The sequence below is a fragment of the Chiroxiphia lanceolata genome, chromosome 5 (assembly GCF_009829145.1).
Source record: "Chiroxiphia lanceolata isolate bChiLan1 chromosome 5, bChiLan1.pri, whole genome shotgun sequence".
NCBI lineage: Eukaryota > Metazoa > Chordata > Aves > Passeriformes > Pipridae > Chiroxiphia > Chiroxiphia lanceolata.
The window spans coordinates 25177145-25195473 of NC_045641.1; the positions used below are offsets into that span (position 1 = coordinate 25177145).

Genomic DNA, 18329 nt, shown 5'->3' on the forward strand with positions numbered 1-18329 from the left:
TTGGGATGGTCAATGTACCTTGTAGCACATCACTGGCACTCGGTGATTTCACACTGTGGCTTTTCCCTGACATCCCCTGCTATACTCTTTCCTTGGCAGGAGATGTGCATAAGATGAAGATCTGGCATAGAAAAATACAAATGGTTCCCCTTTTTGAGGGAAACTCTTTGCTGGGCTTCTGTGGTAGCTGTATGCCACAGAGTCAAGGCAGACAGAGGATCAAACTCTGAGTGTCTTTAGATAAGTAGTCAGGAATATCTTCAATAATCACACACTCAACATCCACAACATTGAAGGAACTTCAGGGCATTTTAAAATTCTCCTGTAAAACAGCACGAAATGGCACCTAGCAGAGAGATATTAAGAAATACTAAAGATCATTCAAAAGACTACTTACTGAAGAAATAATTAAAAGTCTGTGGAAAGAGAAGATCTTGCATAGCTACAGGGTCAGTTGTTCAAGGTCATGTATTAGAAGGTGTTACTTAGTTTTGTAACCTTGCATATCATGGGACATTCATGGTTAGAAGAGATTAAGCAGTGGGAATGTACAGCCAAATTAGTTTACAGATGGAATATTAAAAATGGTACAAAAAAAAAGGATCCCTAAATGACCACTTGTTCACTATGGGGGAATCAATGCCAAGTACAGGCTTTCAAAGAGGAAACATTGGCTCCAAGTGCTTCAGGAACAGAAAAATCATCTAGCATGACTTACAGCAGAGGTTAGAAGACACTTATTTTGTAAACAGGCTCCTGATCAAACACCATGCCAAACTGCATAGGTTTTTTTACAGGCACAATGCAAAGTGAAAGGAAGGAACGAACTGCTTCCCTGCTGGTGCACCTCACAGAGGAACTGGTTGTGTGAGCAGAAGTGAGAGAGTTTCTGTATCCTTATGCATTCTCTATAGTTGTTGGGAATTTTTGCAGCACTTCCTAAATTTTTAATTTTTGTTCCGAGTCAGAACAAGTGATAAAAAGAACTCATGAAATAGAAATTAAAAAGAAACACATTGCAAGTATTGAAACATATGGTTCAAAAACTAGAACATCTTTTTCACTCATTGAAATAAATTCAAAGAAGGCAAAATGTATTATTTTGAGTGTTAACATAGAATGTAATATAAACACAACTAGTGTGAACACAGTACTGAACAATTTTAAGGAAATTTAAATAAATATGAAATGAACATTATAAAGGCATTTTTGCCATATAGAAGAAAAATTTTCAGAAATATTAAACTACAAACATGAAAGCCAAAAAGCTCAACATAATATTTCTTCTATAGGGGGCTGGCATATTGCCTCCAAAACTTCTCAGTCTCAGTGAAACTGCACTTATAGGAAACTGTTCCAGAAAAACTCTTTTATTAGTTGTACCGCTCACCTTTTTCACAGGGATGGAAAAAAAGAGGCAGAGAAGAGCAAATGCCCCAGGGCATTTCAGCTGGCTCTGCTCCCTGAGACTTATGGATGCACAGCATCCCCAACAGCTCCTGCTGTTTACAGAAGTGATTCTCCACTTACACTGTGACTATCAGGACTCTAGGCCACAATTAAACCTGAAGACAGCGAAGACAGAGAGCTCACAGGAAAAGGTGAGACCTGTTTTAAGTTGGGCACCATTAGTTTGAGGCAAATGGTTTAGGGTCTGGGAGGTGGCAGAAAGAAGAAGAGCTCTAGGAAACAACATTTATCAGGAGAATTTGGATCAGTTTGGTTTATTTCAACCGAAAAAGAGAAAGGCTGAATCATACTGTAATGCAAATATGTAAAATTAGCAGGAGAGACTGATTATCTGTTGCTTGTGTCCACAGAGGGTTAAACAAGTAGATAGGTAATTAGCAGCAGGATTTGAGTTAATTATTAGCAAGAAATCTTTCCAAACCACTAGGTAAGCAGGTAGAGCAGCTCTCTCTAAAGCTTGTTTAAGCAAGGTTGTGAAATTTCTTTCACAAGGAGCTTTAATAACAGCCTAGACAAATATCCATCAGGCAGTGGTCTGCATACATTTGCTCCTGGCGCAGGGAAGCGGGCCAAACTAGGTCTTTGTGGTCCCTCCCAGCCATACTCTCCTTTGATGCTTCGGGATGTGTTTCAGTGCTGGCTTTGGTTTTCCCAAGAGCCAGAGTTTCTGAATGCTGACAAAAGCAGCTTCTTGGAAGAGACTAGAGAGAAAACTGAAGAGAAAAAGGTCTTACATAACAATTAAAAAAATAACTCATATAGTTATCCTCTCCCAAACTAAGGAAGCAAAAAGACATACAACCTCAGCTATAGCACTTCTTGAGCATTTTGGGTTGTATTGTACTGTTTGTCTGGGTTTGGTCTGTTCAGGAACACCACCTGTCTTCTTTATAAGTCAGACAGCTAGTCTGGATCCCTGCTGGAAACAGATCCTCATTGTTGTTTATTTTTTGTAATGACTGGATGAAATTTTGGTTTTTTTGTATATCCCTCATGCATAGAGCCCAGAATCTCCAGTGCAGGATGGGTCAGACTGCAGCCACTGGCATCTGCCATCAGCAATTTCCTCAGTTACACAGTGCAATCTATAGCAAGTTTTGTTAGCTATAAATCTTCCCTTTCTAATATCCTTCCTTGAGAAATATGCTTGAGGTAGAGAATAGTGGCAGAACAAATGGCTGCCACAGAGGCAGGGAAGGCCACTGAGTGCCAGAAGCCTTTAATTTCAATAGAGCAAAAATATATTGCTTGGGCTGTGTCAAAGTATAAAACACTCTGGATTATAATCTGTTTGAGGTTATATTCCATCTTTTGTGCAGGGAGAATGAACTTGTGTGCAGGTGCTCATATACTGGGGCAAATTTCTTAGAGATCAGCAGGGGGAGGGGATTGGTGTGTTGGCAAATATCACACACACTGCAAGGTAGGAAAAGAAAAAGATAAATGAGATAATTCTCACTGCCTATGTCTATGTCTTTTTTCAACAGCAGGTTAAAAGGCAGGATGAAAGCAAAACACTGCTCAAAGGCAAGGTTGCTCCCCAATATTTGGGGGAGAGAGTAAATTCTATGGCGTCCATTGCCTGGAGTTGCCAGTCACTTTTGGACAGTGGATTTAGTTCTTTAAAATTTCAGATCCTTTCAAATCTGTTCAGATTCTAAGGAAGTGAGGCAGCACCAGAGGCAGCTGAAAGACGGTTCTGGGGTGAGACTGGGCTGTGCAGGGGTTCCCGTGACCACGAACACCTAAGTGCAGCCTCATGTGGACCTGGGGACCCTCGGCAGCCAAGGAGTGGAGGAGGGGTGGTGCTGGGAGTGACCAAGGGGGAATTTCAATGCTTCCAGGGAGCGCCATCGACCTGGAGTGTGGTGAATAGGGTGTGGCACGTGGCACAGCAATTTCAACAGGCAGGGAGAGCAGGAAAGGCTCCTCTCTGACCAGCTGGGAGCAGCCAATGGAGCAGCCAACAGAGCAAACAGGCTCAGAAACTGGTAAGGCAGAGCTTAAGCTTCCTCAGTTATGGTTGACATGCCATAAAGCTCAATTCCTTGTTGCTGCAGGACTCACTGTACCAGCCGTGCCAGAGGCCTCCAACCAGCCAGAGCTGCTGACGGCAGATGCAGCTCTCCAGGTCACAGGTTGCCAGGAGCGCCTGATGCCTCTTCACGATGCTGGGGCAGACAAACAGTTATTTTGCAGAAGATGTGCTGTGGTTGAAGAGCTGTGTCACCAGGTGAAGGAGCTATGGGAAGAAGTGAACAGGTTTCACAGTATTTGAGCAAAAGAGCAAGAGACAGCAAGACTCTCAGGAGTCTTGAACCTCTGTTATAGCGAAGAAAGAGGTGGACTCAGAACTCAACAGGGAAATTAGTCAAAGGAATGTTAGTCTGGTAAAGATGAAGGCTGGAAGCTGGTCACTGCACGTACCAGGAGGAAGATTCCTCCTCCTTCTCAAAATATGACAGGTAGGACTGGCACATTCTACAAGAGGTATGAGGCTCTGGAATTAGAAGGCCGGACAACTGAGGAGATGAGTGAGAGTCCTTCTAGGATAGTGGGGTCCCTTAAAACAACACCACCTGTACCCACATCCAGACCGCCTCTGTCAAGAGGAAAAGAAGGGTAGTTGTAATAGCAGACTCCCTTCTAAGGGCAACGGAGGGCCCGATATGCAGATCAGACCCAGCTCACAGGGAAGTCTGCTATCTTACATAGGCTTGGGTAAGGGACATTACTGGAAAACTCTCCAGTCTAATAAGGCACTCTGATTACTATCCACTATTGGTTGTTCAAACTGGCAGCAATGAAATAACAAACAGGGCAATCAAAAGAGGCTTCAAGGCCCTGAGACGATTGGTAGAGGGATCAGGAGCACAGGTAGTAATCTCCTTTATGTTTCCAGTAACAAGGAATAATATTAATAGGAATATAAAGACTCATCAGGTCAACAAGTGGCTCCAAGGTTGGTGTAATCAGAAAAATTTTGGGTTTTTTGACCATGCCATGATTTACTCAACACCTGGTCTACTAACACCCGACAGGATGCAGCTTTCTCAGAGGGGAAAAAGAATTTTAGTGCAGGAGCCAGTGGGGCTTGTTGACAGGGCTTTAGACTAGCTTGGAAGGGGGAAAGGGGCAAAACCAGGCTCACCAGTGATGAGCAAAGGGATGATGTGCCAAAATTTGAGGAAATGAGCACTCGTGGGATCCCTCAATCTGCCTCAAGAGGTATTGGCTACAATGTACCACACCTGAAATATTTCTACACTAATGCACGCAGCATGAGGAACAAACAAGAGGAGTATGAAGCTTTGGCCCAGTCCCAGAGATTTGACATCACTGGCGTAAGTGAAACCTGGTGGGATGAGACCTGTGACTGGAGTGCCCTGCTGGATGGTTACAGGATCTTTGGGAGGGATAGACAGGGCAGAAGACATGGAGAGGTGGCACTGTATGTAACAGAAGGGTTAGAATGTATGGAGCGCACAGTTGGCAATGGCAGAGAGCGCCTCTGGGGGCAAACAAATAATGCAGATATCAACACGGGAGACTGCTACAGACCTCCCAGCCAGGACGATGACACTGATGACTTATTCTTTAAGGAACTAAAGTCAACTGTCCTTGTCCTTATGAGTGACTTCAACTTTCCAGAAATTGACTGAGAGCATCACACAGCTGGTAGAACCAGGGCCAGAAGATTCCTAAAAACCTGGATGACAACTTTATGGAACAGGTCCTAAGGGAGTTGACTCAGAAAGACGCTCTCCTTGATCTGCTGCTTGTCAACAGAGTGGGTCCTGTGAGCAAAGTGGAGATTGGTGGCCATCTTGGCCACAGCAACCACAAAGGGATCAAGTTTAAAATCTATGCTGACAGGAGGAAAAGTGCCAGCAAAACCTCAGCTCTGGACATGAGGAGAGCAGACTTTGGGCTGCTCAGGGAATGAGTAAGTAAGGTCCCTTGGGAAAGGTTTTTGCAGGTGCTGCAGTCCATCACTGCTGGTCACTTTTCAAACATCACCCCCTAAGGGAACAGAAGCAGCAATTCCCAAGTGTTGGAAGTCAAGCAGGGGAGGTAGAAGACTAGCTTGGCTGAGCAGGGATCTTCTCTTGGAAATAAGGCACAAAAGGAAGGCGTATGCTCAGTGGACGCAAGGTCAAGTGATATGGGAAGAATACAGAGATGTTCCTTCCTGCTTTAGGGAAAAAAATCATGTGGCCAAAGCTCAGCTGGAGTTGAAACTGGCCAGAAATGTGAGGATCAATAAAAAGAGTTTTTTCAAATACATCAATATACTGCAATAGGCAGTATAGAAATATCATTGACCCATTACAGGATGTGGATGGTCACCTCACAAACAGGAACACAGACAAGGCAGAGGTGTTTAACACTTTCTTTGCCTCTGCCTTCAACACAGATGAGGGACCAAGGGTGTCTAAATGCCCTCAGCTGGAGGACCACGACAGAGAATGATCAACTCCCAGTCGACTCTGAAATTGTGCGGGATCTGCTACTCCAGCTGGATTCCTAAAAATCTATGGGGCTAATGAGATTCATCCCAGAATCCTCAAAGAGCTAGATAATGTCATTTCAAAACCTCTCTCAGTGATTCCTGAGCAGTCTTGGGAATTCATAGAGGTCTCAGCTGACTGGAAACTGGTGAGTGTTGTCCCAATTTTTAAGAAGGGCAAGAAGGAGGACCCCAGAAACTACAGGCCTGTCAGTCTCATTTCAGTGCCTGGTGAAGTTATGGAGAAGATTGTTATGGCAAGTATTGAGGAACATCTGAAAGACAACACAGTCTTTGGTTACAACCAGTACAGCTTCGTGAGAGCAAGGTCTTGCTTATCAAACCCGATTTCCTGAAACCTGATAGGAGGGGCAGACACTGATGTTTTCTCTGTGGTGACCAGTGACAGAACCCAAGGGAATGGCCTGAAGTTGTGTCAGGAGAGGTTTAGGTTGGATATTAGAAAAAGTTTCTTCACCCAGAGGATGGCTGGGCACTGGAACAGGCTCCCCAGGGAAGTGGTCACAGCACCAAGCCTGACAGAGTTCAAGCAGCATTTCAATGATACTTTGAGGCACTCGGTGTGACTCTGAGGGATGGTCCTGTGCAGAGCTGGGAGTGGGACCTGATGATCCTTGTGGGTCCCTTCCAACTTGGCATATTCGGTGATTCTGTGAAGTCCCAAATATTTGACAAGCAAGGAATGCAGTATCAGGGCCTGAAGAGAAGCAATATCGCATATTCTCACAGGGGAACAGAGAAAGCATATGAGTGATCTTTACTTTAAAAAAAAAGACTGCTCAAACCCACACAAAGCAAAATCTCAAGACATGGTTTCAGCAACGATCTTTTCTTTGGAAATCCTTTGTGTCTAAAAATAATCATGCCTACATTACTCAAAGCCTAATAAATTTTGAGTTTAGTTGATTTCACTGAAATGTTTTGTTTTTCAACTGACGGACAAAGTGACATTTTGAAAACACTGAACACTGTGTTTCATTGCAAAGGCACTGATTTTCAGATTAAAATCTGAACCCATTAAATTACAAGCCATGACTACATGCTGTGGAAATTCAGGTCCCGACACTCATAATATTATACAAATTAGGATCATGAAGAATATGATGACCTTGAAGCTATAAAAGACTGCAAATTTGCAGACATACCATTTAAAATGCATTGAGCAAACCTAGGTCTAATACTTAGAATTCAATTCAGGAAATAGTGTATAATGATCATTAGAAATAACCTGAGAATATGAAGAGTAACATAGCATGTCATAAAGAGTGTAGGTCAATTTAGCTTCAGTTAGGCTAAACAGACCTTACAGGATAAGAAAATACTGGAGGCACAACACAAATGTGTAGGCAAACGCTTACAGAAAACAGTTGCAGTACAACTAGCCATTAAATGCAATCTTTGCTTTACAAAAATTAAAGTGGATCACATGGTCATATCTGTACACCTTATTTAGATTTAGACATTGTGTAGTGTCAACTCAGGAACAAAAATCAGAAGGCTTGGATCCCTAACCGACCCTCTGTTCATGCAGAGGTACCCAATTGCAAAGCCCCAAACCTTAGTTGTTGAACTTTGGTAAATTAGGAAAGATTTGCCCCAATAGGGAATTTTGCAAACAGAAATTCTTCAAAATAATACTTACTTTTGATTTTAGATAGTTACTCTTCCTCTTTGTCGCATATCCACAGTCACCACTTGAATATGACAGTAGCTTGAACCTGCCATGTAATCTGACATACCTGTATTGCATTGCTCTATGTTTAGTCACTTGAATTTGCATTACTAAACTGCAATATAAAAATCTTATTATCAGATACTGTAAAAGTCTTATTTCTTTGGAAAAGGTTCCTTGGAAACTGCTGTTATACCTTCAGCCTAATTTCAAATTTATTGTTGAATTCTGCCTATACAGTGAAAACAGCCTGTGCAGAAAACACCAAAATATCAGTGGAAGCCCCAAAGTTTCAAGACAAAAGTCAAAGTATTTTGACTGAAAATTCTTAAACATTCATCACACCAAGATGAAAAGATAACAGATTGTCTTCTCTAAGACTGACTCACCACAGAGAAGTTCATTCCTAGTTTAGGTACAGTAATCACCATCTGAGGAAAGCACACTGAGTTCAAGTTGATTCCCTGAGCTGTGATAGTACTTCCACCACTAGGAAAAAATTTAAAAAAAAAAAAAAGGAAGAAGAAAAAGAAAAAAAAAAAAAGAAGATGAGTAGGATAACAATACATCTGCTGTGATAATGTTAATTACAAATTATATTTTAAAGTGAATGGCAACATAAAACCAGAATTAGGGATATATGGGGTGAGTGCAAATAGCTTTGTGCAGTGAGATTATTTTTCTGGGAAATAAATTTTACACTTACTATAGCAACTAATCAAAAAAGAAAAGAAAAATAATTTTTAAAACTGTATCGTAAGGTATGCCAGGGTACAAAACAAATGTGTACATTTTAAAAGAGGGTGCATACTTGTACTTCACATTTGCTTTTTAACTTATTGCTTTCAGTGGTGCTGAAAAAGGTGTCTGTTTTACTGCTGACATTATTTTGGCAAAGGCAGATGGCTTGGATTATTGCTACTGAGACCATAAATATGCCACTTGAAAACACACATACACTACCATACATATATATTCATAATATTTATATAGCGCTGGATTTAGACTATTTTAAAATCCATTTGCTCTCCTGAGTACCCCTGACTTGTCATATTAAATTATTTTCCTCACTAATCAGTGTAATGTCCAGACACAGTACAGGAGACACACACAGCTGTACGGTAGGTATCTCAGCAAGACACCACAGGTAGGCTCAGCAACAGCTAGGAGTGAAATCACATAAAGAAAAGAGCCACCCTTCCCCCCTCTCCTTCACCTCTGAAAGGAAATGATCTGCCCTCTGCAACTGCACCATAATGGAAGCAATTGGCATGGCAGATGAAGATAAAAATGCAATTTCTTTTGATGGATTGCTGCGCAGCATAGCCATTCTTTGTTCATTCGTCACTTTTCTTGTTTCTATGAGAAACTTTTACTCACCTAAGAAAAGATTTGGACGGATGAATTTTTAAAACAACAGGGTCTTCTCTGTATGTGAAATGGTTGCTCGCATCTCGAATAGCTCCATCGATTTCCATTCTCACACGATATTCCTGGGGAATTTGCTGTGCTGGAGTGTAGCACTCCACAGTGCTCGCCAGTATGCTGGGAGGACTGCAAAGGGATTGCTTGTCAGCATTATAAAGCATGTACTTGGTTTAAAACACTGTCCTTTAGTAAGCCCCAACATCGCCTAGGGATCTGCTTGTAAAAAAAGTCATTGATTTTCCCACTGGATAATCATATGGCAACAAGCACCACTGCCTAGGCTCAAGATTCATCTTAATTTAGTTGACTTGCTACTGGAAGGTGTTTCCCTAGCACTGCTGGCAACCACATCAGCCCTTGCACCCTGCAAAGACAGCTTTCAGCTGGAAAACACCACCACACTCCAGGTTTAAGGAGAATGACCTGATCTGCTGTAACCAAGGGATAATGCCTCTTTCAAATCCACAGGACTTATCCTGTGTTAAAAATCTCAAGTAAAGGTGCTAGTGTGGGATGTACCCACTGCAGAGAATCTGTGCTTAGTATTTAACATTTATATACAGCTGTGATTGAAGGCATTTCCACACAGGGCACATCAAAGATTTGTGACTGAGCTCCTACTGGATCCAGTACAGAGACATGAGAAATTCTGGCTTAATCCTCAAAACAGTTTTATATATACCAAAGGCAGTCCCAATGTGATGCTGCCTCTGGCTGTTCACTGACAGCAGTGCAGAAGTAGCTGCTCCTCTGCATGGGATACACATTTCCACACCGGTCAGGTCTCTACCAAACAAAGCAGTAGGAAATGGTAACCTGCACCCACTGGATCTCACTGGCAGCTGCTGCATGAACAATAGCTCTTGGTAATACAAGGGAGAAGGCTGAGCGTGTGGGAGTCGGGGTGAAAAAAATTATGGGAAATAGGCAGCTTCTAGTCCATTACAAGTTGATTTGCTACTTCTCTGTGCAACCTTTTAATGAGGTTAATGAAGACATGACAGAATAAACAAGTCTTCTAGGGAACCACAGTCCCTTCTAGAAATCTTTCAGACATCCTGAACTCAGGATATAATCCAGAACTGAATGCTCATTGTGGTATAAATTCCCCGATAAGTGACACAAGGAGAGGAAAGCTAATGCATTTTTGCATTTGCTTTTTTTAGCTCCAAGACATTTTAATCAAGCCATTTCAATATTAAAGGCATAACTTTTTAATAAATATATTACCTTTTCAAAGTGCATGGTTGCTCACCAACAAAAATCCTTATGGATTTTCCACTCCTTAGGTATTTTCCAGCTACAGTTAGCAATGTTCCTCCAGATTTGGGGCCATAAGTGGGGGATATACTTGTTATTACAGGATTCTAAGGGATGGTAAAAATAAGAACAGTGGATTATAAAATTATTTCAAAATATGAAGAAGAATCTTAAAACATTTATTAGCATTTCCATGAAGTAATAATAAAGCCAACAGGAATATGGAATTACCATACTGGATTGGACTCATGAGAAGTTCCTTCCAGTTAATACTGAAGCTAATTTTGACTATAAAGGTTTAATATCATAGTGCTTACCACATACGAAAATGTATTGAACAGTGTTTTGCCATGTCCAACAGAAACACTACTGGATATATTAAAACCTGGACTTTTTGCAGCAGGAACTGTGCATTCAAGCCTTTAGAAAACAAGGGGGAAAAAAGGGATTACATTTAGTTTCTGCTTGATTTTTTTTGTATTAAAATAGAACCACTTCAAACTCATAATAATGGAGAATACATACTAAACAGATCATCAATGTATGAGCATCAAGGACATTTCAGAAGTAACAGCTAAAAGAACTCTGCTCCTCCTCTTTAATACTAAATACACACACTGTGGTCTTTATACTTGGCCAGAAAATAGTAATAATAACAATAGTATATCAAATATATTTCAGAAAAAAGAAGCATGCTAGAGAAAAAAAAATACCTCCCATTCAACAGCTGAGGGTCTTTTTTTTTTTACTTTTCTTTTAGTATCAAATTTTGGCAGATAACAGGATTAGAAAAAATGCATTATATACACACATTTGTTGTATAAATTTAAATATTACCAAAAAATTAAACTTGAAGCTTTGTGGCAGCATATGTCAATGTATTATATTACATTCACACAGTCTCATATGTGACATAATCTCCTTAAATCAGTTTGTTTCCATTAAGACTGTTGAGAACAGCAGTTAGGAGAGTGCTCAATACTTCTGGAGTACTTGCTGGAATATACTTGCTGCTATATATGTGAACAGAGAAGCTGTGCCATGATTTGCACATTGCTTGGGTGGTAGATAGTCATACGCTTTGAACCTAGAGAGGATATTCACTGAACTTCCTATTTCTTCCAGATAACAATTGTAATAACCTCTGTCTTAAGTCATTATCCCACTATCTCAAATACTTATTTCTGAGGAAGAGGAGGAGAGGTGCAGCTGGGGGTCATAAGCCTCTGGATGACAAAATATCTGCATCTTCTCACATTTCTCTCCAGCAGCTTCACAGACCAAGACGACAGAGGTGACATAACTGAGTCCAGCAGGATCCTGGCCAAAGGAACCTGCCCCGCTTTTCAGAACTTTGAATAGCTTCATTCTTGCCAGCTCCCACAGATGTTGAAGACCATTTCACAGACAAACCAGAAAAAGCTGCTGCAGGGGCTACTGGCATAAACTTGATTTATTGTTCTCCATTTTGAGCACTTTTTTCTTGGGGAGCTTATCAAACCTAGGGATTTTTTTCAACTTCAAATTTCAGAATCTGAGATGATACATATTTGTAAAAAAATTCCATATAAAAGGACATTCACATTTTAGGTTTCTTACTTGTTTTTGTTGCTAGATTTTGCTTCCAGAGCACAAATTTTTCCTCCAATATGGACTACTGTATTTTTTAATTCAAATCTATTATTTTTGCTGAATCCAAAGTCCCATCCGCACAGTGTCAGCTTTGTCCCACCTTCTATGGGAGCACTGCTTGGGAGAATCTGTCAAAAAAATATTGTGTTAGTTGAATCAGGTTTTCTTGAACTTCAAATGGAGCTAAAGAATGTGCAAAGAATTAATTTTAGAAAAGCATTTCTTTTGGTAGACTATGTCCTAGCATTCATCTTAATTGTTCTTCATCTTTCATTTGTCACATTATGAGCTTTCTCTGGCAGTAGCAATAAATAACAAAACCTATACTAGAAAGCTTTGAAAGTTAGTGTTTAGGGGCACTGAACAAGCTGTGCATTGTAACAGTCTTTTAAATCCTGCCGTTCTTGTCTTTCACATCTTATTTCTGGCATGTTAAACATACAATATACTTATTTTGTTAGAAGCTGAATGCTGAACACAAAAGAGCCCCAAAATGACCATTTTTTGTCAGCTTGATGAAAGTTGGGTTCAGAGTGAAGTAGCTTCAAAGACACCATAATCTGGTATCGCGTTGACTGTGATAAAGTTAACGTGACTTCTGCTATTCTTTCCTTAAATCTTTTTACATTTGGTCACCTCTAATTCTGAGTTAAAAATAAATTACCCCTCAGAAACACAGAGACAATCTACAAAGGAAATGCCTTTTTTTATATATATATTTTAAATTGTCCTGTAAAATATAACAATGGTGGGAAAAACGTAGGAACACTATAGAAGTCTTACAAAACTCAGTAAAAGTACTGGTCAGTACTGCCAGTAAAAAAAAAAAACAACAAACCCAACCAACAAAACCCCCCAACATTGGTTCAGGGATTATGAGGACTTTTAACAATACTGCATAATTTAGCAAACATACCAGTACTGCTGGACGCAACAAAGAATGAAAGACTGAATTTATACTTGTGATCATAGTGCCTAAATGTCTTAATGCTTTAGTGATAATAATTTGGCCCCTAAAATGCAATACAGCTGTGCCCTTCAAAGGACCTGACTTAATTTTCAAGCTGAAAGCGTTTGACTGATACTTGGCTATTATTTCATCTGGAAATCCAGTAAGACAGCACATTTCTGTTCAACTCTCTTGTAGCTATACTTCAGGACTCTCACAAATGAACTGTTGTATATAGAAAGGCAGCTGAAGAATACTTCAAAAGAATTATACCATATACTATATATGGGGAAATTTACTGCCCCCATTAGAAACCAGACAAAGAGTCTGATCTAAAATTCACTGAAGCCAGAAGGAATCTTTTCTGTTTTAAAGAGCTTTGAAACAGCTCTCAACAAGCAAAGAAGAGGGAACCTATGCAGGAACAGTACTTTTGCACAAATCTGTAAAAAAGGAGTGATACCCCCACAGCCCCTTGACACACAAAACTGCAGCTAAGAGTGTGGAGCAGTACTGTACCCCATGGAGTCTGTGTTATTCCCAAGTTTAACTTTCTCTTATTTCTTTGGGTTTTTTCCTTCAAAATCGAGATTTGACTTCTGATCCTAGTTTTCCATTCTGCTTAATATCTCAGTGCACTTACCTATTTTTGGAGTAATAAAACCCCAGCAGAAAGTGACATTGCTCTGTCGGATACAGGATGTCCCTATGTTTTGTACAATAATGCACTGACGTGGCATTTGAAGAGTTTGAAAGGTAATCCATAAGTTAGCAAAATAAGGGTGTTAAAATCAGATTGCACAAAGCCATACAGAATAAAAACTGAAAGTACCGAACTGGTTTTTAGTGATCTTATCTGCCAAAAGAAACTTGTAATAGCAGCCCATGTACCTTAATTGAGGGAGAGTATTTACTACATTCTGCCAACAAATTTAGGAGGCAAGACCTCTAAGCAGAGAGCAAAAAATAAACCAAATCTTAAACTTCTGGTTTTAAGTTCTGCAGAAATTCCCCTAGACTGTTTTTATTCAAGTCTGTATTTTTGTTCCATTTGTTCTGTATGATGAAATATCTGAAAGTCAAATGTGTTTTTTCAGACTTGTTCTTGTGAGAGCTGACAGGAACGAGTAGTGAACCTCCTGGGCTTTGAACTGAGGTATATGTAGGTATCTTCTCTGTGCTTACGTTGCGCAGGTAGTAACACAAAGTAAGCAAAACCCAAATCAGATATAAACGCTATGAAATTTGGGATTCAAAAGTTCTCTACAGTATGAAAACCCCACTGATAACATGGAGCAAGTCCTGCTGCAAGGCCTGCCATTCTGCTGCTTTCTGGACTTTGGGTTAAGGGAGGAAGTCACCTTTTGTGTTTTCCTTTTGCTTATGTTGACAGTCATTATGCCAATATCCACTCATACACTTTATAAATTTTTGGAAGAAAGTATATATTTATTAGTTTCAATAGCCCGTTCATTTCAATTAAGAGACAAGAACATGTACAGACCATATGTGAAATTTCCAGCAAAAACTCCAACCTCAACAGGCAGCGGAAGGCCTGATGTCCTTGATACATCTGATACAAAAGCCAGCTAAAATGACTCACTTTAAAAACAACAACAAACCATGTCAGATTTTTAACCACAACAAAGAATCAGAAGGGATACCAATTTATTTCTTCTTTTACACCCTTCACCTTTCAGCGTGACCTGAACACCACACACAGATGCTTGCAATTTGTTCCAGCACCAAGTGGTCTCTGAGGAGACTCCCTCGAGTCCTCTGGCTTCCCTCTAGCACTGCTCATCCAGGCTGACAAAACACGCCCCGTGGCTGGCAGAGGCAGTGGATGGGAGTAGAGTGGGAGCTGGGCTGTGGAGGGGATGTGTTCCAGTGCCTGCCCTACTACGCTGTCTGTAGCAGGGGGGATGCCTGGGCAGAGTTGGCTGCTCCCCACCACCCACAGCTCCAAGGGAAAGTGCTTAAAGCAGGGTAAAGAAACAAAGGATCTGCAGGACTCCATGGGAAGACTCTGTCAACCCTCCTGAGAAGAAAATATCTTTTTCATTGCCCACCACTGTGTGTAATAACCTGGAAAAACTTTATTGACAACTTCATTAGCTAACATCCACTGGACCAGACCCTCATAGAGCAATCTGTTCCCTTCAGGTTAAAATGATCATATGACATGTCTCAAACAATCTGTCCCTCTGGAAGCTGCAAAATATTAGGCAGAGATTCAGACTGAATTTCAGATACTATGCAGAGCAGGTCATCCTCTGTTTGTTAGGAACAAAACAAGCTTGTTTCTTACATTTTATGCATATGGGTTTAAAGACAGATCAGAAGATGATGAATAATCTGTTTCATATTTTTTTTCAGTAACCATGTTAAATGTCATGGTCCAGTAGAGCATGAAATCTGTCTTAACAGCTAACAATCCAAAAGGACTTAAGTACCCAGCTGCATTTTTTTCCTTGCAAGCCTTCTCGAAGCAACTTCTACCAACATGGGCACACTGTAATTTGAGATTCACTTTGAGATCCATCGGTGCCACAGATCCATATTCATGACAGGGGTAGACTGGGTTTGTGCTGAGCAGGAAGGGTTGAGCCACATGGGGAAGGGGAGCAAGCACCTAGTCAGCCTCACACGTGCTCCCGCTGCCCCCTGTCCAAAGCATGCTCCCCGGGATGAGACCTTCCAGCGCCTTCATAGGGACTGTAGAGGTGGCCTTGGGGATGCACCTCTTGGTCTTGGAGCACCTCTTGGATGTACCTCTTGGAGCCTTGTGCATGGGCTCCAGGCTCTTGATTCTTAAAATTGCTGAGTGCATACACTCAAAATTAAAATTAAAGAGGGCTATATGAGCTCAGCACCTCTGAAAATCAGAAACCAAGCAGTTCAGAGCCTGAGAAATCCTTTTTGAGTCATGGAAATATACTGCCACTGCTGGAAAGTTTTGTGAATAAAAAAACTTTAAGGGATGCTACTTGTGTTTGAACTCTAGGAAAGACGAAACAAGCTGTGCAAGACAGGTGAGTACCTCAGGCCTGCAGAAGCACAGAAAAATGTATCAGGGTAACTCTCAGGGTACACCTTTGAATTGGTGATTCATAGTCTCATACAAACTAAGGCCAGAAAGCATTATTTCATCATCTAATATAACCTTTTTGAAATAAATGGCTTCTTATATAAAAGGGAAGTAAACTACTCACATTATGTGTTAGCAATTTTTGTACCTCTCCTTTGCCCAAAGGTAAATGGCAATAGAAGGCAAGGCAAACACCCCCCACCCTTTCCATCCATTTTGGGTTTCCTGTAACTCTCCATTGTTTGTTCACTGAATTTTGCCTGTGTTAATCCTAAATTTAGTATCTGAAAGGTGAACATGATAAAAAAACCAACATGTGTTTCTGGATTTCTTTCTGGATTAACAGCAGTTTTGCCTGTCCGCTCTTTAAAAAGTTGTTGTACATAAAATCATCTGCCTGGTTGAAAGAAATACATTATTAATTTAAAACCCACTTTTGTCTTCCTTTCTCTCTAGGAGTTTAGCACATCAAATTTTCATCCCTGTTTATAAGCTGTATTCCCATAAAGGAAACTGTACTTTTAACTACACAATGTAGTTTAAATGCACTAACACAAGTAAATGGGTATAAATGCTACCAGGAAGTTTTATGGTTGTCCTTCCCTCAGATTTCTAGTCCATCAAGTTCCTTACAAACCTCTGCCTTCACAGTTATGTCACACTTTACCTGAGAAGATTTGGTTACACGTACAGCATGAATCCTGCATTAACCACAATTAAATTAAAACTGGACCACACCAGTGCAGCTCTCTGCTCATCTCAAGCTTGCACAAACCTTGATGATCTCTGGCCAGCTGGCAGTAGCCTCTGACTGTCCCCTTTCCCAGGCCACAGGGTGTGCAGCTACACACTTGTCCCCCATTGGTGGCAAGCGGACCCATGGGAACAAGGAGCCAGGGAGGGACATTATGAAAAAAGCATCTCCTCCAGGAGCTTGGGTAGGGGAGAAAGGGAATTTTTCTCATAAACACCACACTTTCCTTCCGTGCTGGAGCCAGCACAGGGACAGATGAAGAGTGAGAGTCACAGACCTCCTGCACGGGGCCAGGCTGTGGCAGCTGTGGGCAGGAAGTGCTTTTCTCCATTTTCCCCTTTGAGAGGAGTCTGAGAGGAGGGTTACTCCTTTCTGTGACTGACCTTTCCCATAAGACCCCTGCCAGACTAGCTCAGATCCATGTTGTTTCCCCACCAGAAGCGCTTTGTAGGGCCAAGGCTCTCCTATGGCTGGTCAGGATACTCAGACAGACCTATCTACCATGAGCGCCTTAGCCCACAGTACTCATGGAGAGCATGTGCATCCAGCCAGAGGATTTATGGACGCCAAGGCTGAGGGGAAGTTGAAGAGAGCAGACACTTAATTTATCACAATTACATAAACAGAAAATGTCCACAGAACACAGACCGTGTTCTTCCCTCAAGAGAGAAATGGGAGAAATCCACCATTTTACCTCATAAACCCTAGGCAAGCAGGTGTCCTGGGTCCAGGTGCTGTTGGGGCATTCAGGAGACCTGAGGCACTGCTGACTGCACCAGCCACACTGCATGAAGGCAGGTGCCAGCAGGCACTGGCTGCAGGACCTGAAGTGATGGCAGCCTGGCCCCTTCAGTGGGATCTTTGTTATCTGTCGATGGAGAGACATAATGCACAGATCATTTTAATACATACACTAAGTGGCAAGGAGAGTCTCTATTTATGCATAGCGCAGTGGTGCTACTCAGATTTCAGATGTGCAAGCCTCAGTTCGACTTCTCTTTAGCTCAGTAATTATAGGATCTTATAAGTAATTTAACTGACATGATTTTAAATTCGCTTGGGAGAAACCCTAAAGGCATCTTAATGTTATATACAGTTACTACCAGCATCTGGTGTTTACAGCAAGATAGAATTTTTTGCTGATGGAGAAAGAAAACAGCAGTGTGCTCCTCCCAGTTCTGCACTAGTTCTTGAAAAAAGCAGTGTATCTCAGTATGCCTTAGTTCATACATTCGTAAAAATAGGCATGATGGCTATTTCAACTTTGGTGAGGCTGTTTTAATGCCTGTGGCACACTTATGGCATGTGACTGCCCATGTACTTGTTTTTTAACACCTAGCGTCAAAAAACTTACACTGTACCTAAAATATAAGTTAAAACGTATATTACCTAAAATAGCAGGATAATTATGATAATAGTCACTTCAAATATGTAAGAATTATTTTTGGACAAAATATTGAAATGAGTATATAATTACATTACTGTATAAGTACCTCATACTTCTTTATATTTGCGTACCTTCCTTAAACTTATTTTGGACAT

The 18329-nt window shown here is 41.0% G+C and overlaps 1 protein-coding gene across 5 annotated transcripts in view; it reads right to left on the reverse strand.

Moving 5' to 3' along the window:
• MET (MET proto-oncogene, receptor tyrosine kinase) overlaps positions 1 to 18329 on the reverse strand; it is a 90159-nt gene that overhangs the window by 26014 nt on the left and 45816 nt on the right. For all 5 annotated transcript variants that reach the window (XR_004357220.1, XM_032688678.1, XM_032688679.1 and 2 more), the window contains exons 5-10: positions 17482 to 17655; positions 11961 to 12121; positions 10679 to 10781; positions 10332 to 10468; positions 9054 to 9227; positions 8063 to 8162 (exon numbers count right to left, since the gene is read on the reverse strand). Coding sequence is in view for 4 of the 5 variants with exons in the window: in XM_032688678.1 (XP_032544569.1) it covers positions 8063 to 8162; positions 9054 to 9227; positions 10332 to 10468; positions 10679 to 10781; positions 11961 to 12121; positions 17482 to 17655 (849 nt within the window). In the remaining variant the exon portion in view is untranslated. The remainder of the gene's footprint in view (positions 1 to 8062; positions 8163 to 9053; positions 9228 to 10331; positions 10469 to 10678; positions 10782 to 11960; positions 12122 to 17481; positions 17656 to 18329) is intronic.